At 36.9% G+C, this 21,557-nt stretch overlaps 1 protein-coding gene across 2 annotated transcripts in view; it reads right to left on the bottom strand.

Moving 5' to 3' along the window:
- Positions 1 to 2,439: 2,439 nt before the first annotated feature.
- The window catches only part of NAA15 (N-alpha-acetyltransferase 15, NatA auxiliary subunit), a 38,657-nt gene continuing 19,539 nt past the window's right edge, over positions 2,440 to 21,557 (bottom strand). Inside the window, exons 7-21 of one of the 2 annotated variants that reach the window (XM_065687438.1) lie at positions 20,434 to 20,553; positions 19,694 to 19,789; positions 19,457 to 19,563; positions 18,962 to 19,034; positions 17,070 to 17,239; positions 16,288 to 16,440; positions 14,827 to 14,955; positions 12,175 to 12,388; positions 10,846 to 11,039; positions 10,510 to 10,545; positions 8,625 to 8,733; positions 7,925 to 8,023; positions 7,038 to 7,181; positions 5,909 to 6,006; positions 2,440 to 3,892 (exon numbers count right to left, since the gene is read on the bottom strand). In XM_065687438.1, coding sequence (XP_065543510.1) covers positions 3,692 to 3,892; positions 5,909 to 6,006; positions 7,038 to 7,181; positions 7,925 to 8,023; positions 8,625 to 8,733; positions 10,510 to 10,545; positions 10,846 to 11,039; positions 12,175 to 12,388; positions 14,827 to 14,955; positions 16,288 to 16,440; positions 17,070 to 17,239; positions 18,962 to 19,034; positions 19,457 to 19,563; positions 19,694 to 19,789; positions 20,434 to 20,553 — 1,943 coding nt within the window. In that variant the 3' untranslated portion in view covers positions 2,440 to 3,691. The remainder of the gene's footprint in view (positions 3,893 to 5,908; positions 6,007 to 7,037; positions 7,182 to 7,924; positions 8,024 to 8,624; positions 8,734 to 10,509; positions 10,546 to 10,845; positions 11,040 to 12,174; positions 12,389 to 14,826; positions 14,956 to 16,287; positions 16,441 to 17,069; positions 17,240 to 18,961; positions 19,035 to 19,456; positions 19,564 to 19,693; positions 19,790 to 20,433; positions 20,554 to 21,557) is intronic. The other variant, XM_065687447.1, reaches the window with a different exon arrangement.

Here is a 21,557-nt window from a genome sequence, read left to right as displayed (position 1 = left end):
CATCATGAAAAGAGAAAATCAAATAATTTCAGGTATACTGAGCTGGATTATCATATCAGGTGGTTTTGTTAGCATTAGTGGCACGCATTCAAAGCACAACTGTGGTGTATGGGATGCTAGCACTGCAGGAATGATGGCACAAATGTTGCTTGGGCCCTCAAAGGCATTATGTTAGACAAAGATTTGAAGTTTGCTCACGATACTGAAATTGTATTTGCACCTCTGGTTTCTCAGGCTTGATCTCACCCTACTCTTAGTGATGTATTTGCTTTCTATGAAGACACTGACAACTCAAGCTGGCTAAAGAGTAAGGAGCTACACCAACTACACAACTCAAAGCACACATGAAAGGAAGATTTAACAGGCAAACTAAATATACCTCATCTAGCCCTAGAGAGCTCCCTGGGAAAGGGTGTTTTCTCCCTTCCTTAGAAAACAGAGTGACAGATCTCCTTCTGTGTTCTGGCTGCCACATCAGGACATGATTCCTCCCCTAAGAACATGGAAGCATTAAGACCTCTACTGAAAGAAAAATGTAACTGTAGAAGAATATAGAGGCTTTTAAGGCATTTAAGATACAAAGAAACAACAGCAGTTACTGAATACATGATTTTGAGACTGGTTTGTTCACACATAGGGCTTGCCTGAATGCTCTGGTCTCCACATGGAAAACTACCTCGTCTATCACCTTGGGACAACCAACCATTTAAGTCCACTTCTGACTCTGGCATTGCTTCATGCAGTGTGCATCTGCACCATCTACAGTCTCTATCTAGGGAAAATTTCTTGCCTAAACTTCCTCCCCCCACCTCAGGAAAGATATCCATGGCATGGGTCATCACCAGCAGCTCCACTGATGGTGGAAACACCTTTCTCTACGGAAATCAGGAAGAATCAAGACAACTCATGCTGTTAATGAGCCAATGCTCTAGGTCACTCTGATCACAACTGCAATCCCTGCTCACGGCTTTGGCAGCCAAGCACCAATGATTTACAATTTGGATCTCAGCGTGCACAGGCAGGTTTTGACTGTAGCGCGGCACTCTGCTACTGCTTCGCAAGACTCATTGCACTGGACTGTTAACTTCATTTCCAGCTCTTGGAAACTTTTCATCAAAAGTTAGTATTGCATCTAACAGGAGATACACAAAGATGAAGGAATACCAATTCCTTTGCCAATCAAAGAACCTTCTTCTTCAGGTAAACTCTTGACTTGGTTTCATTTCCTGGGACTGCAGTCTTCTGGAGGGGATGAGGAACCTCTTTAATCCAAAAGTGTCATCTCTGAAGCACTATGGATGACTTTCAGCAAGGTTATGAAATGTCTTTGGGGAAATCACAATAGTGTAGATGGAAGCTTCTGGAAGGCCCACAGAAATATCCTTTCCCACTTGCATAATCAAAGATAACAAGTAACTTCTTGCTTTTAGTTCATCTATTTCGACACAAAAACAGGCAGTGAAAAAGGAAATAATCCCATTTATAGGCAGCACCCAAAACCCAGAATTTTTGGGGAAAAAAAAAATTGCTTGATGCAATTCACAATCTATTAAAAAGAGTGAGCACTCATCTGCCTCCTGCTAAGCATCAGAAGCCAAGAAAACAGCAGCAATACTCAGAGGCAAGGCCAAAAGCTCATAGCTTGTGTAGGCAAGACTGAACCATCTTCAGTAGTTGCAGAAGACATGCAGTCCAGGTATCTCAGGCTGCAGAAAAGACTGAGATCTAGAAATAAATACCAGAGTCAATTAAAGGCTCTATAGGTATTCTAGTCCCTAAAAGCCCAGCAGATTAAATACACAAATATAGCAATACAACTTACATTTCCAACATGAACTACACTGCAAAACATACACAAGGATAATCTAACCATGAAAAGAAAGTGGTGCTGAATATACAAGAAACAAAAACCTGTTCTTCTGACAGTTAGAAAACTACAAACCCCAGTAAGTCTTCCTGGATTTCTTAACTGTTCATGTCAACCACTGAATTCCAATCATGTGGAAGAGGAAGGCTGTGTATTCACACTACAGATACTCTGTAACTGAACTCCTGCAGCAAAGAAGGCACTCACTTTATAAGCTGTAGTTTGTTTTCTGCTCTGTTTTATATGTTGAGCCTATAAAAAAAACAACAATATTTGAGCACTTATCTATATTAACACAGTAGACTTATAGACTGAAGCTTGACTTGGAAAATGAAATTCAACATAACAGTGGTAGAACTTAAAAGCCAAGTAGTAAAGCATTCTATGTTATTAGGACTTCCCGGACATTCAGTATTTACATAAAATGCATTTGCACTTAGGCTCAACAACCACCCATCAGCAGTGACATTATTAGCATAACTGGACAGCACAGTAAGCCAACCCTGAGCTGCACTCTAGTGAACCCATTCATTTTCGAAGTACAACAGAGATCGGTTTAAATATTCACACAATTGTTTTTCAAAACGTTTTATTGCATTATATTTGGTACCTTATGTTTGACAAAGGAAATTACATCTGTAACTGCAGGAATAAGAAGCTGGTCTGTTATTGAAAAAAAATCTTGGGCCCCTTAAAAGTTACAAAGTCTTGGGCTTGCCTGAAACAACTGAGCAAGAAATATATTCTTAGAAATGTAGGGCTTCAAGTATTACAAACCTGTGACACTGTGGAAAAGTTCCAGAGGTATCTAAACTGCAGCACTTTTTATTTGTTTTCTGCATAACGTGAACAAGGCCTGCTGAGGTTTTAAACTATTAGTCTCTTGATCAGTCAAAACGGTAGTCAGGAGTTCTCCTCTTTGCAACTTCAAGCCATAGTATGTTCTCATTTTGTTTTCACTCTAAGTGAAAAATGCATGCGATCTTTCTAATTAGTTGGTGCCACATCACAGTGCATAATTTTATTTGGTTCTTGCATTACAGTTTTAAAAAGTTTGGCCAACCTAAGCTGCCGCGTCCATCTCACAAACAGCAACGTTGATTCTGCCCACCCCATCCCCCCCAGTTTAACTTAAAGAGAGAGAGTGTTTTAACTGGTTCCTTCCATTAAAAACTGTGGTGCAAGAACACCGAACTGATCGTGTACAGTGAATTTCAGAGACACAACAAGCTTATTGAACACACTATGTTTCTTAATTCTGCTTGATATCCATATGTCCCAGCATCCGCAACATAACGTGTATGTTGCGGGTTTCTCTATATTCTGATTCACATTGCATACTTCCTATGGACAGAATCATCCCCGTATCAAAATCAGTCAGATGCTAAAGCCCCATCAACTCTTTGTGCTCAGTGAAAGAATCCAGTGCTAAAACAGCGTTTTTGCTGTCTGAGATAACAGTAATCTCACAAGACAAATTTAATGTAATATTTCTGCCACACACCTGCTCGGAGGGCTATGTGCCACCACATTTCACTCATATAAATTAGTTTAAAAACATGGGTAGGTAAGGAGAAGGGTTTTTTTCTTCAATTTTAGCAGCTTTTAATTTTTAAGAAACCGAACAACCTATATCCAGTAATATGTTAGATATCTCATATATATACTTTGTCAGCAGGATAAAAAAAAAAGTAAAACTATTTGAAGGCAACCTTTTTTTTTTTCCTTCTGTTCTCTGTGTAAGTTAGAACAATTCAGCAGGTGCGTGACAAAAATATTATACACCAGATATGGTCCAATGTCATTTTTTTCCAATAAAGTTGTTCATATTTCATTGGCCAGTTCTTCAGGTTCTGCAGAACTATCTCCATTAACTGTGATCTTCATATCCTCTTCATATCCAGGGGGCATGAAAGCCAAAGCATAAGGGAAAAGCTTATGACAATTTGCTCTGTAAGTTTCAGATGCTTCTTTACAGTCTCCAAGGCTACCGTCACATAAAGCTTCTAATACCTCCATACAAGTCTAATTAAAGAGAAAAATAAAGAAGTGTTATAGTTTCTTAAACATTCATCTGAATGCTCACAAACCACAAATGCACATACTGCAAAGAAAACAAACTTCAAGTATCAGTTTCAGGTTTCTATCACTAACCAATTTCTTTAAGTAGACACAGCATGAAATACCAGTGTAGTCCAATTCAAAATAAAGCCTCCCAGTAAGAAAAGCATAGTCTGCCTGAGCTTTAGCTGTAACACAGGCTAAAAAGATTGACTTTTTTCTTTTTTTACCATTTTCATGAGTTTCTTACATAAAAACTTAATAAACATCTTTTTTCCCCCTATGACTGCACAGTGGCAGAACATTACCTGACAAAGCAGAGAAGGAATAAAATGTCCTTTCTTTTTTTCTAGTCTTTTCTAAACTATTTCTGTATCCCAGTCAAACAGTTTCCTTTGGCATCACTGTGTCCAGCACATTTAATTAAGTATTAGAGAGATTCCTTGGCAGGCTTGAGCAAACTCTGGGATGTTTCGTTTCCCTTGGTTCCCCTGGCACTTCATTTCTTCATTGTGTTTATGTCTGGCGACTCAATTTTTTTTAGATCTATTGCGAGTAAAATTGCTGGACTTTGCTGCAAAATTACTATTTTGGGGGAAAACCACAGCATTTTCCAAAAAACATCCCTTTGGAAATATGCTGGGTTCAGCAGAACTTTAATTGTGAGGAATTTTAAGTTCACAATAGGATTTTTGGACAAAACAGAGGGGGAAAGAGAGAAGGAAATAATTTGCCATAATTTATGAACTTGCTCGCATGTTAAAGATTCAAATCCTTTCTCTAGCTGGTTTCTTTTATCTGCTATTTCTTTTATCTGGTTATAGGACATAAATTCATGTCTTATAACTTAAGTACGTATTCAGTACTCTTTTCTTGTTTGTGGGGTACTTTTGTGTAACTGCTTAAGCAGTCTCAAAAAGCTTCAGATAGATTATTAACAGATTTAGAAAACAAATTAAATTGCCTTAAGCAGTCTTTTTTTTGCCTCATAGTTGTGCTATTTGCCTGAAAGTCAGATTCTGGGATTTGGGCTGAGGAAACATGAAAATGTGATCAAAAATGCTTGGTTGTTTTAGAGGTGTTAACTTGGAAGGACTAAAGGAAGCATTTAACGACTCAGCAGTGTATAAGGATTATATATGCAGCATTAAAAAGTTCAATTAAAGCATTCTTGGTGCCAACATGGAGTAAGAGTTGGAGGTCTACTGAACATGGGAAACTCAAAATGCCCTGAAAACCAGAAACTCTGAAGGAACCCAGGCAGTCGCTGAAAGGCATTCTTGTGTGCAAAGAGATCAAATTTATCATGTTTTATTTTAGTAAAGACCAGCTGTCTCGGGGCACATCGCAGGCATAAATCTAGATATAGTTGAACTTCTGTGAATGCCAGCGTCGCAAAGAGCAAATATGAGCAAAAGTTGTTGTTGAAGAGAACTTCATAGAACCCCATAGCAGGAGGACAGAACAGTTAATACACAGAACAAATAAAAGCTATAGTAAATGTCAGAGGATTGGAAAAAGACTGGCTTACTATGCTAATGCTAGCATACACGACATGGATGGATGCTAAATGCTGCCAGGCTTCAGCGAAGCTCACTAGGTTGGTTTCTCATGTCTGGAATGCGAGTTGAAAAAAAACCACAGGAAATCTCTTTTTTTCTCTTCTAAATCATGAAGAAAAATGGGTATGAATCAGACACGAATTCACATCTTTCCAAGTGAATCATCTTGTGTTTAATAAGCTTTCCTATTACTTTTGGCAATAGCACGGTTTCTGCTGCTACCTATTTTCATACTATGACAAAACTAAATTAAGCCATTAAACATTTCAGTTTGGATGAACCTGATACCCTTTTCTCTCATGCCAGCCTCCTTACCACAATGCACAGCCATCGTTCCAGCTTCCTCTTACCTCCATAATTTGCATAAAGCTTCCACAGATAGACCAGATTTTTTATACAATTTATGAATATCCGTTACCTGAAGATTTCTGTTAATGAGGGATTCATCCAGGGTCATTGCCAGCTCCACTGCCCTTTTCTGACTGGAAGGATCTAAATAGTACATCATTTTGGCAGCTACAAGAGGAAAAATAAACTTCATCACCCAGGTGATGACCAAAAACTTAAGTACAAACATCAGAGATACTATGACCAAGAGGAGATACTGAACTCCACAGCAGTAGCTCAAACTGGAACCACACTGAAGTGTATTAAATGTTGACACCTGAGCAAGTAGGAGGGTACCTTTAAGTCTACTATTCAATACTAGACAGCATTACAACAGTCATTGTCTGTACCGCATGGTAGGAGCATTTTGCAGTGTACTGTGGAGTCTCAGGCAGCGAAGACAATAAATCAGACCTTCTGCAACACATCACAGTTCCCTCCCAGCACCACTGCTCACATCTCCTTCACAAAGATACGCACACAGAGCTCTTTCTAATATGGTATCAGGACACAACCAAGACACAGTTCCATGGCACAGATGTAGTTGAAGGGACTTGATGCCAGACGATGCAAGAGTAAACTTGCTGCTTTTCACAGCCAGGTCTGAGCCACAACAGTAATGCTGCTCTGCTCCCCTGGGTGGTTTACATCCTGTTTCTCCTACGGTAGCCCCTGTAATATCTGGTCACTATTGACAGACAGACAGTCTTTCATAACAGGCAACCAGTACTATCTAAGCTCCTCTTGTTAGGCATGCCAACAGCTCTGGGGGTTACCTGGCTTGCTGAGCACCCAGCACATTTCTCTTGCAGTCAGCCTCTTCAAATACATATATCAAAACTTTGCAACTTGGAAATACTACTTTACATAGCTCAAACAATTTCACAGATGCATTAAATATAGTTACAGTCTTATACATTCAGCATTATTCAGAAATGAAAACAGGATGGAGAGGTCCAAAAATTTGTATTTTAACAGCATACAGAAAAAAAATAATTAAAGAAAACCACAGACAACATGATGGTCATGTCACAAAAATGCAAACTAAGAGAAGAAAAGCATTCCTGATGGAAAGAGTGATTTTTACATCACTGGTGCTGAGATTCCGCTGCTAGATAAGCACAGAAAATACATAATCAGGGCAGAAAAAGACAAAATACCTGATAACCTATGTGGTAGTGAGTCATAGTTCTTTTTAAGGAAAGCTTCATTGAAGTTCTTTGGATTAGTTGCTCCAAAAAGCCGATTCATTTCTTGGTTTAACACCGTTCTTACTGCATCAGGCAGGTCCTTACTTTCAGATACTATTGAATTGGAAAAAAGCAGTTAACTGAGGTGAGCACAGGTAATCACAGTAAAATTGACTTTATGCATTATTTTAATATTTGTTATATTTACATTATCAATAAAAAAAGTCAAAGAAAGATGCATGAAACTTGAAAAGGTAAATAGCTGGATCTGGTAGGAAAAAGCTTAACTGTGAGAGTTTTCTGATACTAAGAAAAAGCCAAAGCCTTTTTATTCCAGTACACCTTCCCCCTTACTGATTAAAATCTATTAGGCTCAAAAACTGAGGTCACAGAATTCTGTTCTTAAATGTATCTAGTCTGTAGCCATCAACTGGAAGGGTGACCCTTGGGGCAAGGGAAGGGAAGGGGTGGGAGAGAATCCTTCCAGCTTTCTAACGAACAGGAGAGAATACTAGGCCTTCTCCTCGCATGCTGACACAGGCTGCCAGCAGAAAAGCCAGATTCCTCACTCTGCAGTTTTCGTTTCTTCACTCACTCTTTCAGGTTCACCATACTGCTCATGGTCTCAAAAAGACTTACTAATACTTGTTGGAACATCTAAATCCAGCTACAGTCATAATAAACATACTTAATTGTTTTTTTAGCATGAATCAGTTGTTAAAAAGCTTTCCACTATGTGTATTAAAGTTTTGAATTAATTGCGCTAACAGTCTATAAGGAAAATATCAATGTCTGTACGCAGGTTAGGTATCATTTGGAAGTGTGTACAGATGAAGTCGTACCAAACAGATACATACCACTGCTGAAGAGATGAATCATACACTCATGAAGCCAAGGATGACTAGAATCAATGGCAAAGGCTCTTTTCACAGACTGAAGCATCAGAAGGAACTTCTCTGGAAAAGCAAGTGTTGGCAAATGTTCAAAAACCTGAGGCTGGAACTCACTGCATTATGCTGCAGGAGCATTTAGTGTTTGAAATTTGAATGATCAGAATAAATTAAAAGCTGAGTGTCCTGCAACAGCTATTTTTAATAAACTCATTAACCAGTGAGTTAGGCCTCTCAAACTAGTAAGTAAATTTGAACATACTAAGTTCTTATAGCATCATACAAGAATTCAGAAGTCCAGTGTTTCAAAAGACCAGTTCTCATTAGCAGGACAACTGTACACCACTTCTTTACAGCATGTAGTTCTAACTACAGATACAGAGCAAATAACCAGGGCAAATGCAAGAGGGGAGAACTAACTACAGTCTTGTTGCTTATATGTTTAAACACAGCAAAGAAAGTGGATAACCACCAAATGTTCAAACTTTGATGGTTTTGGTGTTTGTTTTTTTTTCCCCACACTGTTCATGGCTGGGTGCTGGTCCAATGAAAAGCTGTGTGTGTTCCAACAGGCACTGACTGCTCATACCTCATCAGTAATTTTTGCTTGAATTCTATTATACATCTTCATGAACACCAAACTGCTTTCTTTCATTTTCTCACCTACCTTTTCGAAAATAAATCTCAAAGGCAAAAAGATGTGTCTCTATTTTGTTCTTCACTAAATTCTTCAGGGGTGTTAAAAATTTAATGGCTTCTTCCAAAGGTGCTTCAACCTACAGATTCAAAGAAGCGACACACAACTAAGTCACAAAGTTTAAATCTAGTAACTGCAACAAGAGAATTGGCTATTTCTGAGTCACATCAGAAAGTTACTTTCATAAGGCAACGCATAAGGTGCTTAGAACCTCCTGTGTTCCAAATTTTGCATCTTTCACTCAATATTAGTGAAAATATTATTATATACAGACCGTCAAGTCTAAAAAGTTTTTTTGTGATGGTTACAAATCACATTTTCCTATAGAGATCCAAGTCTTTGCCTTTTATCATACATCAGTAGTAACCACAGCTACAGCTGAACCTGTGCTGTAATGGGCAGTCTGGCTCCCCACGTAAATCTACAAGCATGGGACTGAGATATTGGTAAAAGACTACTTTATACCCATGACAATGTTCATGAGTTCAGAGAGGTTCCCAAAAGCTGTCAGGTCATGGCAACATTCCCAGCTAAGATACTAACACAGCAAGCTTGAAGTAACTTGATATTGATCATGGTCTCCTGGTCTTAGCTACTGTAATCCAGTAAATGGACAGCTTTAACACAAATTCATTCTGTGCAAAGATTCTTTCAGACAGGTTTATTGCATCTAGATGTTAGGGATAACTTGAACGAGAAGTGTCCGTTGTTCTTCATATTAACATTTTTATGAACATAGGCTACTCTCAGAATTGGATATAAAAATTGAATTTTGTCTGTCAAGAATGCAGTAATGGTGAAGCAATACACTTCACTGCAAGCAACTGAGTTGAAAACAATGTTGAACACCTTATGGAGATCCTGCAAAGCACATACTACAGCACCTTCAATTAAATATGCATCATTTACATGTGCTGTTATGAGTTTGTATGCATCAGTCACAACTACACTTAGCCTATTTGGAACCTATAATAAAACAGATTTCAAATGTGTGCCTTTAATGCCAAAGTCTAGGGGCAACTGGTTCAGGTGCAAGTGACCAGCGATATCAGAAAAGGTCTTCTGGCATTGGGAAGCAACTGAATTTTGAAGTGTCTATATCATGATTCTGGTATTATTTTTGGAATATAATTAAGGAAGACTTCCCAAAGGAATGCATTATACAGCTGCAACCATTCCCTATAATCTTGGAAATTGCCTAGGTTTTCCTGGGAAACCCAGGAATATTCAATTTTCATACATGACATTGAAACCATTTCAGTCTTAACTGGCACTGCAATTAGAATGCTGCTTCTTACAACCACTGAGCTAAACAATGGGAATATTGACGATATTCTGAAATGACTAGTCAAGTTGTTTTAAGTCATTTGCTTCCTGGCTAGAGAATGAAGTTCACTGTCTCAGCTTTCAAATATCATACTCTCAGGAGTCAATAATATTCATTATATGTATGATGTGAAAATACTGCATCTATCAGTACTTGGATACTATACCATTACTATAAATTAATTTCTATACTATTATTACTATAAATTATTTTTTCCAGTCTGTATGTAATTTTTTCATTATCTATCCCCACATTTTCAAGGTGTTTTCCTGCTCCTTACATGTAAAACTTTTAGCACAGGAATAGTCTTCTGGGTCATCTCCCCTTTATGCAGCTTTAGAGTTCTTAATCCAGATCTCAACATCCATCTCTGTCTAGCCTACTGGTATTTCCAAACAGCTTCTATAATGCTTTTTTAAGTGCAAACAAATACTCTTAAAGCATTCAGTCTTTCGAGGACTTCTTTTTCACAGGTTGTCTATGATTAATAAAACATATTATGGGACATAAAGAGTGAATGATAATCACCTTACATTCAGAATAGAAAGACTTCCATCCGATCAACTAGAAATAGGGCATAATCAACAAGTTAGTGCAATACACACATGAAGTTAATTCCACGTGCAGCAAAAGTCTACAAATTCAACTGCTGCCTTTGAGAACCACGCACAAAAGCGGCGATTTCATCACATTACTGACAGTATATCCAACAAACTATTCCTAGAAAAGAATTCTGTCTAAAATGCCACCTGTGAAGAGAAGCCATATAAAAAGGAAGTTATCTGAATGGCTTTCAAATGGTACGTGTGGTCACTGGAGCTTTTCTAGACATTTCTATGACTTGACTATTACATTAGTAAGCACCTTTGCCAATTTCTCAGGGATAAGTTCTTCTTTCGGTCCTCCGATTTCTTCATCATCATCATCTTTCTTCTTTTTCTGATTCCTCTGTTGCTTCTCTTTCTCAGCATTCTTCTTCTCTTCCTCCAGCTGTGCTTTCTTTTGAGCTCTTCTCTGCTTATTTCGTAGCTTCTTTAGCTCCTTGTCAGACATATTTGCTGTATGCATGCAAAGGGCAAAACCAGACACTGTTGATGTCTAATATTAAACAGTATCAATCAGTTGCAAGAAACCACCATCATCTTTAAACCATATGTACAAATTAGTAATGCTGCCATTTGTAAAAGCTTATTTACTATTGATAGATTATTTTGCAGTCTATGCTGCTGTTTCAAAATTCACAAATTCCTTTTTGAAATCAGGGCAATAGGAATTAGAACCATAATATAACATGCTGAAGGTGGGACAAACTAATTATTGCATGACTCCAACAAATCCAGTGCCAGGAGTAAAAGTGCACACCAATGCACACTGATTTCTTCCTCAGGCATTACACAACTTATGTTTAATGCAGTAATTGAATGGTCCAACAAAAATTGGGCAAAATAGTTGTATTTTGTTATAGACAGTTCCAATTTTGCTTTTAATGCCCTACAGATGTCTTACATTTGATTCATATTTAGATCTTCTCCTTCCTCCAATTAAAACCATGGAGAACTGATTTAAAACGCATAAAAAAAAAAAAGGTGGCTACAAGAAATTCCGTTACACATCTACTTGCTTTAATTTGAACCTTAAGCCACACAAATGAACTCAGATGAGAAATACCAAAACTTGCCAAATTCCTCTTGAAGGATTCAACAGCCTCTGTTCATACCACTTGAGGTGCCCCAAGCCATAATCATGTAAGTTGCTCTCCAGCGATGGATTTAAACATTTTTACATCAGAAACAAGATGATAAAATTTAAGTTGCTACTCAGTCAAATTTTTGCATTCTGATAAAATGCTTAGAAAGAGCTACCACCAAAGCACACCTGCTTTAATCTGTTATTTCACAGACCAACAACCACGAGAATTCCATGTTTTCTCGGCCATTTCATAACAGAAACATGTTTCTCCTTAAGAATTACAACTGCCACTACAAACCCCATCGCTGTTTTATAAGAACCAAAACAAAACCATATACAACTTTCAATACAACATAACCTTTTATATGCAGGCCAAGTTACAGTTTGCTTACTTAACAGTTGTTTTTGGCTACTACAGTTGACAACTATAAGAATGCTGGATCTTAGTAAAATATCTACTAATCAGTGAAACTGCGTATTTAATAAATCCTGAGGGTTGAATACCTGTATCAGCCTCGTGTTCTTTATTTTCATCTGTTAAGGGATTATCATGAAGTTTCAAATATATCTCTATGGCAATTCGTGCTGCTCTGAAGTAGAATGGATGTTGCCGAAGTATATCTTCTAGTTTTAATAAGTCCACATAAGACCTAAGGGTAATCTTCCTCATACAGTAAGTGTGAAAGTCAAACTGGTCATCCGTGATTTCTACAAAATGCTAACACAATGTAACATAACATTATTTAGCAAGTATTAGCAATTAAATACTAACTTTGACTTTTTTAATACACTCTCCCCAAAGGAATAATGTAGTAAAGGTCTGCTGTTTGACAAACACATCCTTTCAGAAATGTGAGTGAAAAAAAACATCCCAAATTAAAGTAATGGGAAAAAGAACAGAAGGCATCATAGGTCAGAGCCATTTCACCCCTTTCACAGTCTCTTAACAGTAACCACTCTCTGACAATATGTGGTTCAAGGAACAAAAGTTCTACATTTGTTGTATTTAAACAGCACTTGAAGGATTTTTCTCTTATGAACTCCTCTAATTTTTTTCAGTCAGAAGTATAATTTTGACTTCCATTAAATGCTGTGGCAGTGAATTCTACAGTTAGATCACATGTGGTGCGAGCAAGTACTTCCTTTTCTTCAAGATCTGCTTTCCTCATTGTCACCTGATGCCTCCTTGTTTTGGTTTGAGCTGCAGTGAAAAGTCATTCCCCTCTCCAATTTCTTCATGTACTTATGATCCACACAACTTCACCCTAAACTCAGCTGATGCTTGTCAGAGCTGAGGCTAAAATAGTAAGCATGACAAGCTAACTGCAATCTCTTCATACTGATGTTACTCCATGGCACGTTATTTTACTGGCACATTTTTAAGGAGGTGTGATATTCAGATGTAAACAGTATGACAGCTTTATACAATGGAAGAACAGTACTACTACTCTACTCAATTAACCCCCAACACTGTTGTTTGACTGCTCCTCCATACCAACGCAGACCTTTTTGCAGCACTGGCTATAATAGTTCCAGGATTTCTTTCCTGAGCAGCAATAATTAATATAAAACCTTTTATTACTTACACATAGGCAAAGAATTCTTTTTGTCCCTCCCACCAACTACACTGTTGAACATTGTTTCATGCACCATTTTATCATTTAGTATTGAGACAGTGCAAGTGTTGCCCTTGCACTACTCACTCCCTTTCCGTGATCATTCATTGATCTAACAACGGAGACCCTAGAGAGATGTCTTAGTCATCTCCATGATAAACTCCCTTTCTTGTAAAAGCTGATGATTTGCTCATACTCTATTTCCCAGTCATAAACCAGCTATTAAATCCACAAGATCAACATCCTTTCTTTTTCTGAAGTAGTTTACATCCCTCAAGATGCAAAGGATGACATCAAAAGTGTTTCTGAAATCCAGAACACATTTTATCACCTAGATTGCCTTAAGCGTAACTGGAACCTTTAGAAGATTTAAGTAACACTCTTTTTTCTTACAAAAGCATTGTTGATGTGTTCTGAACACAACGTATCTTACTTCTGATCTTCACTACATCCTCAATCAATTAATCCAATAAATAAATTAAACATGGTGACTTAATTCCTTAAAAATGTTTTTTAGGGTGACTAAATTAGCTCTTTATTTGCTGAGCTCTTCTGGTACCTAAGACAATTTACAAGACCAGTGGTTTCTTATACTATTTAACGGAATTTTACACAAATTTATTTAAAGGATTTAAAGAACATGATTCTGGCAAATCACTTTGTTGACTTGTTCTAATCTGCGAATATTGCACAGACTAGCTTCCTCTGTAGAAAAGCATCAGTGTTGAAATCTCCTTAAGCCTCTCTATTTGCAAATGGGTGTAGCTTCCTACTAAGATCTGAACTTAGAGAATTTCATTTACAACCTCAACTGTCTGGTCTTTTTTCTAGACCATAATGTCCTTAATACGAAACAAAACCCCCCTGCCAAAAACCAAAGCAAAATAACAAACAGAAAAAAAAACCCTAAACCAAAACCCCACACCCATACTTACTTTAGAAGATGTGCATTAAAATTCTTTGGCTTGCCTTGCTATGGATCTGTATTTAATGTGCACGCAGACCCCCAATTTTGGATACATTTTCTGCTCCAAAAAGTCTTTTTTATTTCTAGTAGCTTCTTCTAAACTGTAGCTTAGTACTTTTTACAGGTGAAGATACTTAATATTTCCTATAGCTTTTTACATTTACTCTCTCCCTCTAAAATACAGCAGCTGAACAATAACCGAGGCAACATCCTTTCTTTACTTTAAGGCTGGGCTTGCGAGCTCAGCCATGTTCCTTTCGGACTTAAAGTACACATGCTCTCTGTACCCCAAATACATACTTTTGTGTACCCTGCCAAAAGTAAGATTATTTCTGAGAGTTTTCCGTTCTTTCCTGGATCTTTATATGACTTCATAGAATCTCTTTATAATACACAGTTTACAATGGCATTTTTAGGAGGAAATGTAATTTTATCAACTCACCAGTGGCCAACATGAAATGAAATCTCTCCTTAAGCTAAGTAAAGTACACTCTTACTGCTCAGAAAGGAAACATATTAGCACAGTCAACTTAAGCTAGTGTTCCAACCCAGACAGTTTAACTAGATACATACTCTCTCAATTTCATGGCATTTTTTAAGTGCTTCTCCAAATTTGTTCATTGCTTTGTAAGCTTGCGCACATTCTGTCTGAAACCACATGCACTGCATCTCATTCAAGTTCTCTACCGCTGAGGTTCCTTCCTAAAAGCAAAAACAGCATTTCAAAGAAAAGAAAGTCTCATTCAATATGTCAACAGTAATTTCTTGTATCTTGTTCTATTTAAAAGCATAAATAAAGAGGGTGTTAAAAGAATGCTCTACTTCAAAATTGGAGTCCAAAAAGTCAAGAAATGCCACAGTTAACATGGACTTGCTTTGTTCATTAAAAAAACCAAAACAAAACAACATTTCCTCTATGTTCCACTTATTAGAATACACAGTGAATAACTGCGACAGTTCCTCACTTTAAGGATAGAAGACATTCAATTTAGCTATTTTAACACTGTGCACGCAAATAACACATTGCAGCATGAACAAAAATGTTAGAGAAGTTCTCATATGCTGCATGACACTGACACCTGCAGGGATTCTTTTTTTTTTTCCTAAAACTACCATCTATGTCTTCTAGAGACCTGCTGATTGAGCTAAGTGTAGTAACAGAGTAGTTAATAGGTTATTTCATATGCCATCAAGACTAGAGAGCAGTGGCAAAGCAAATGCCATACTGGTAGCTCTGATACTTACTGACTAAAAAAAAACAAACCAGGAGATTACAGTTGTCTTTCAAACCTGGTATTTATATATACTTGCAGAGATCTGCAGAACTTATCCTATGCCTTTCAAACCTAATGTCAAAGGCAGCTACTTGGGGTGGATGCAGCCATTCTGACTTCACTTTGATCTTGCAAAAATCATCCTATTCAAGAATCAGCCAAGAGCTAAAGCTGGGAAATGACAGATAATATTCAAAAGATGCCCCAAATGAAAGAGAAAGGCAGGCTTCAAACCAGTCTCATTTAGGCAGCTAAAAATCAGAGGAAATAATTAGTTCCATTTTCATTATGCTTAATTTAGGTCTTCTTTAATTACTGCTTTTAATTAGGAAGCTTGTATTTCAGCGCTACACCTAAGATCAAAAGAAGATAAAAAAGATTACATTGAGCAACACCATCAAATTTTGTCCCAAGTCTGAATTCTCAAACTTACTAGGAAAAGAAAAAAGAAAAAGTCAGAAACAGGGGCAACTGAATCAGATCTTCCAAGTTTCTTATAGAATCAATATTATACCCAAAAACTACTTTGAAAAAATCATCAGGTCCAAGTTTCAGCGATTTCACTAAATAGTTTGGAATCATGCTTATGTAAGATCCTAATAATGACCTAATACTGACCACTATTAGTGAAGCAAGCAAACATAACTGCTCTGAAGCTACTTAAAAGATTATAGTAAAGGTGAGTGGAAAGTTAACAAAGTTATTCCACAATGGGTTAGGTCCATGTTATTCAAAAGAGCTATAGTTAAATGCAACAAACCCTTGTAAACTTAGAACACATTTCCTCTGCTTCTTTAATGGAGTTTGCTTTCAACATATATTTTGCACATTTGGAGTTGATAAATCTGTCTGCTGTGTCCAAAGCCTGAGCCTCATCCATCCACCTTGCAGCTTCTTTAATATTTCCAGCATGCTTAAAGAGACAGAAGTTCAAGTTAGATTCAGTAATTCTAAAGCATTTATGTTTTGTCTGTTCACTGTTTACTACAGTTATTTTTTTTTCCACACTTTTAAATAAGCAGCTTTCTTCACGAAAGCAGCAGGTCTCTAAGGAAAAAAAATAAAAAAGGCAGAAAAATTACTTTCCCTCATTATGGTAATACAGGTCTTTCCTGAAAATGCTTAAAGAACACTTTGGATAATCCCATTCTGATACAATACCATAGTGTAGTTAAGAACTCTTTTGAAGTAGTTAGAAAAACAGGCAGTAAGAATAGATGGAAGACACTTAAGCCATCAACTAAATTTATTAAGTGTGATTTTTAACATGAAACAATTTTAAACTGAGAATTCATGTTTCGCAGTATATTTGTCCTTTAATGACTTAAAAGCCTTCCTAGGGACTTACACAGTAAAAAACCTAAGTAGCCAAACAATACCTTTTACCTAGAAACTCACTACAGCTCATTAAGTCATTTTCCACGGATTTCTCCATGTGTCTTGCTTAACACACCTTCAATGTTCACATGAAAAACATTATGTAAAAGTCTTCTATCATAAGAAACTAATAACCTCTGGTCACTAAGAGTAAGACAAGCTTACCTTATAGATTTTTGCCTTCACAAGGAAGAGTTCTATCAAAGTGGGAGTACTTTCTATAGCAGCATTTATATATTCTAGAGCCAAGGATGGCTGTCCAATTTTATCATAATGTTGAGCCAAATAATACTGGACCCAGAGTAAAGTGGTTGGAGGTTCTTCTTTACCGTCATCTGGAGAAGAAAAACAGAGGGACATTATGTCCAGTTTATTAAAACAACATGCCAAAAGCAGAGTGGTAAATATATACCACCTCTGAAGTTAATTCTGCCTCTGTAGCAGGCTGTCATACCACACCTAGATCTGCATCCAAACACCTGAGTCCAGGTAAGTTCATTAACTTCTAAGAAAAACAAGTTGGTGGGTCAGAAGAGAGCTGCACTTTGTTCCAACTAGTCCCTTAATCAGGGCAGCCATATGTGCAAGTCTGCAGTGCATGCAGAATTCTTATTTAAAACTGTTTTAGATTACGTGTACAGCAAAGTCCTACTAAACACAGGTGTTGCACAGTAGCAATGTAAAGGATTTCAGTACATTCACTGTTCGCATATTTTCAACCCACATACTTGAATATTTTTAAACAAAACAGGCTGCCTGTTGCAAAACCTAGCTCTAAAAAGATGCTCTGTCTCCACCTTTGACAAATTTATCATCACTGTTTGCCTAAATGTATCTAGAAAACATTCCTACACACAAACCAGTCTTGAAAGTCAGAGAGCTCTGCTGGTAATCAAAAAATACTCCTGAAGTTTCAGAAGTTAAGTTCACTACTCAATTTTTACTAGGAGGTATAGCACCTTGCAGGGTGTGTGGGCTCTATTCCTGCCAGAAGGTTCTGGTTCTTCAGTTTGTAACATAACCATGCACTTGTTCATTTTAAGGGAGCAGAAAATTGTTTATTTGAATGAATTTTAATATGAATGAAATTTAATATCAAAGCAAATACTGAACTGAAATAACAGTAAGCCATTTCCTTAAACCAGAAAAACACAAGTGTGTTTGAAAGGCTTGGACAAATTTCAACAGGTATTAAGTAGCGGTATTGTAGCCTATAGCATTGAATTCAAGGGAAAAGTAGAACAGGCAACTTCGGTGAGAATTTCATAAGGAAGTATTACAGGAAATTAACTAGTTTTAACTTCAATAAAGATTGTCTTGCAAACTTTTCACATATATTGTCATTCATGCTATCTTGATTATTACACCACTATAATCCATCTACCAAAATCTCAAGACTATCAACTAAGTTGATACTCTACGCAGAAAAGCTTTTTCTTAGAGATTTTCTGTTACAAAGCAGTTGAGGAAAAGACTAAACATCATAAAGCTACTAGAGAGGAAACTATGAAGCCTGGATTCAATACACGTAGGACCATATCTCACAACAAAGCAGTTGCCAGTCAAAACCTGGAAAACATTTTTGAACTCTCAAACAAAACACCCAAGAACACAAAACCCAGCCCTCATGGAAAGCTCCAAAACACCCTCCCCTGAAGACCGTGCTATCACGGTATCTGTTCATCTTTCTTTGATGTTTTTGGAATGAGAAGATTTAACAGAGCTTTCAAATTTCCATTTCCTGGACAATGATAAATTAAAGTCTTGAAAAGAGAATACCTGAATTCAAAACTGCAAAGATGACCAAACCTGTGGATCCAGGAGAAACCTTTAGAACGAGTGACTAGATTTTAAATACAGACTATATTTGACAGCTCAAATCCATTCTAAGGGTGACTATTGTTCAGTTCTATGTTAGCGGGAAAAAAAAAGGGGGGGGGGGGGGGAACCCCATCAACTCAAATTCTTCATTCCCCACTGATTCCCCCGCCTCTGAATGGTCACATATGCTTACACCAGGCACTATTTCCATTAAATATGACAGTCTTAGCACTCACCATTTGGGTTAAATAACCTGCAACTTCTTAAAGAGGTTTCATAACCTATCACGAGCTCTTCTATGATTGCCACCTACACATACAAGGCAAAAAAAATAAACAAAAATCTGTGGGTAAGATGGTATTTTATTTCAACTTGACCTACTTGGTGTTACCCAAACCAGTTATTTTTTTGTAAGAAAATTGTATAATAACCTGAATTACGACACACACGGGAATGCACTCAATCTCAGCAATCTGTAACAAATTATGACCAACCCCTCCCTGGTTAACACTTATGCAGCTTCTAATTAGTAAATTTTGGTTTTCTATATTTACCAACTTGGCATAAGCTTATCTACGCTTGTACGTTATTTTTTTTCAAGATATACTAAGCCATAAAGTAAAACAGTGCTGATGGGGCGACCACTACGTAAACAAAAAAGTTTCTTCCATCTTTTTCATGCATCACAGCTATTAGGAAGAACGTGTTAGAACTGGGGGGGAAAAACGTACCTTCTCCTTGTCTTTATACAACGACCTCAACGTATTGAAGACTGGTGGGCAACCTTTGCTGAAATTCATCCTTAGAAACTTGTCCAGACATTCCTTAAACTTTTCACCTTGAGAGGAAAAAGACCTGTTGATTTTGTTTTACCACACATTACTCATCAATTGCAGACCATTTATGCTGTTAAAAACATTATTATTTAAGAAACACAAGTGTTGATCACTACCTGCAAACGCACTTACCCGACAAAAAGTTTAATGGTAATCTTCTTGGAACTAGTCCCTTTGGGTATTTAGTCCAGGCCTCTTCATAGATCTTTAGCCTCTCCATCATATTAGCTGGAACAGAATTTTACAGTTTACTTTTTCCTTCCTTTTTGGCAAGAAGGGAGAGGGGGAGAAGGGTGATTTATACCCAGTTAAAAAAGAATCAGAATATATAGCAACTAATGGCTCTATACTTCCTAAAGAACATTAATTTCCATTTTACTCTTTTTAAACTGCTGTACTAAGTGATTTCAGGTATGCAGTATCTGTAAATTCCTCTTCCAGCAGTGGAAGACTGCTTATCTCTACCTTAAAAAAAAGAGTTCCTGTCTTAATGCTGTGCTAAAATCTTCAATAAATAAACCATTCAGGAGAATCGTGCCTGTTTTTCCAAAATGTGTATTACCTACAATATAAGATTAATAACAGACAGCAAAAGAAAAATTCTAAATTAAAACTGTATTCTAAGAAATAACTCGCTTTTTCAACCATGGCCAAAGATTACTGCATTTTTGTTGTTGTTTCGGTGATAAGACAGGGTAACAACAATACAATACTTCCATCCCTTCTTACAAAAAAATGCCAAAACATTATGACTATACACACTATGACTAAAAAACAAAACTTAAAATGGGGATGCCTTTAAATAATAGTTTTATTTTTTTTCTAATAAATTCTACATTCCAAATGTGCAGAAACACTTATTAAATCATTACCTGGTTTAAGTGCCTTTTCTAGGCCTTTGTAGTAGGCCCAGTTTTCAGGATTTCTTTCTTGCAGCCCCTTATAGACTTCAACTGCTTCTTCAAGTCTACCAAGCTGAAGCAGGAGTTCTCCTGTGATAAATCCAAGAAGTTTTAAATTAAGGTAACAAGACACTGAAGCAGTATAATATTAACCATTCTACAGTAAAAGATTAGACAGTCCTTAACTCCATGCAGATTCTAATTTCTTAGAAAAAATTATCACAGTTCCATCATAAACTAGCTGACAGATATGCTTTTACTTTGACATTAGCTGCAATTACAGTAAGATTCTACAACTCGGCCAGTAACTATTGAAACTTACTTGAAAATTTACTGTTAAAAGCAAGATGCACAGGATTTTTTTCTCACTTACTGAAGGGACTGGTTATTTTAAGCGCAGCTTTTACTACAGAAGGCAATTAAAAGCAGCACACGGCATTTGACATATATAGCATCTTGAAAAACAACCTGAACTTGCGGAGCTGCAAATAAAAGAATGGTTCTTCAGTGTGGAATTTCATAAAACTAAATTCCATGTCTTAAATCAAACCACTGATCTGATTAATCAATTTTTAATATTCTGCAAGCAAGTTTCCTTTTAATGATATTCCAATCCAAGATATGACTGTTAAAAGTAAAGTCCAGAGCTAACAACTGTATAGAGCATCTTTGCTAATGCTGGAGTTGCAATATAAGTCAATTCCCCATTTCACAATGGGAAATCATGTTTTAGAGAGTTTTGCTATTGGCAAATGTTAGGTACTAAAAGATTACACACCAGAGGTGATAAGAGTGTTTTTCTAGATTAAGGTAAGATATTATCATCCAGTTTCATGAGGAAAATGTGAGTCAGCACTACCTCTTTTCTTCCCTACGTCACACAACTGACACTATTTTGTCAAGAGATGCTGCTTCCCACAGAGAGGATAACTTGAAGAGTACATGCAGCATCTAATGCCAGGGAAAACATCAATATGTTCACTGAGAATGAGAGAATCTGGCGAATACACCTGAATACTTTCTCTGAGGTAAAAGTTATATATTTTTTATCCAACAGTGGCAAATGCTAATAATATTTTCAGTGTATCTCAATT

The sequence above is a fragment of the Lathamus discolor genome, chromosome 1 (assembly GCF_037157495.1).
Source record: "Lathamus discolor isolate bLatDis1 chromosome 1, bLatDis1.hap1, whole genome shotgun sequence".
Classification (NCBI taxonomy): domain Eukaryota; kingdom Metazoa; phylum Chordata; class Aves; order Psittaciformes; family Psittacidae; genus Lathamus; species Lathamus discolor.
Note: the sequence above shows the minus strand (reverse complement) of the source record. Positions and strands in the feature narration are given on the sequence as shown.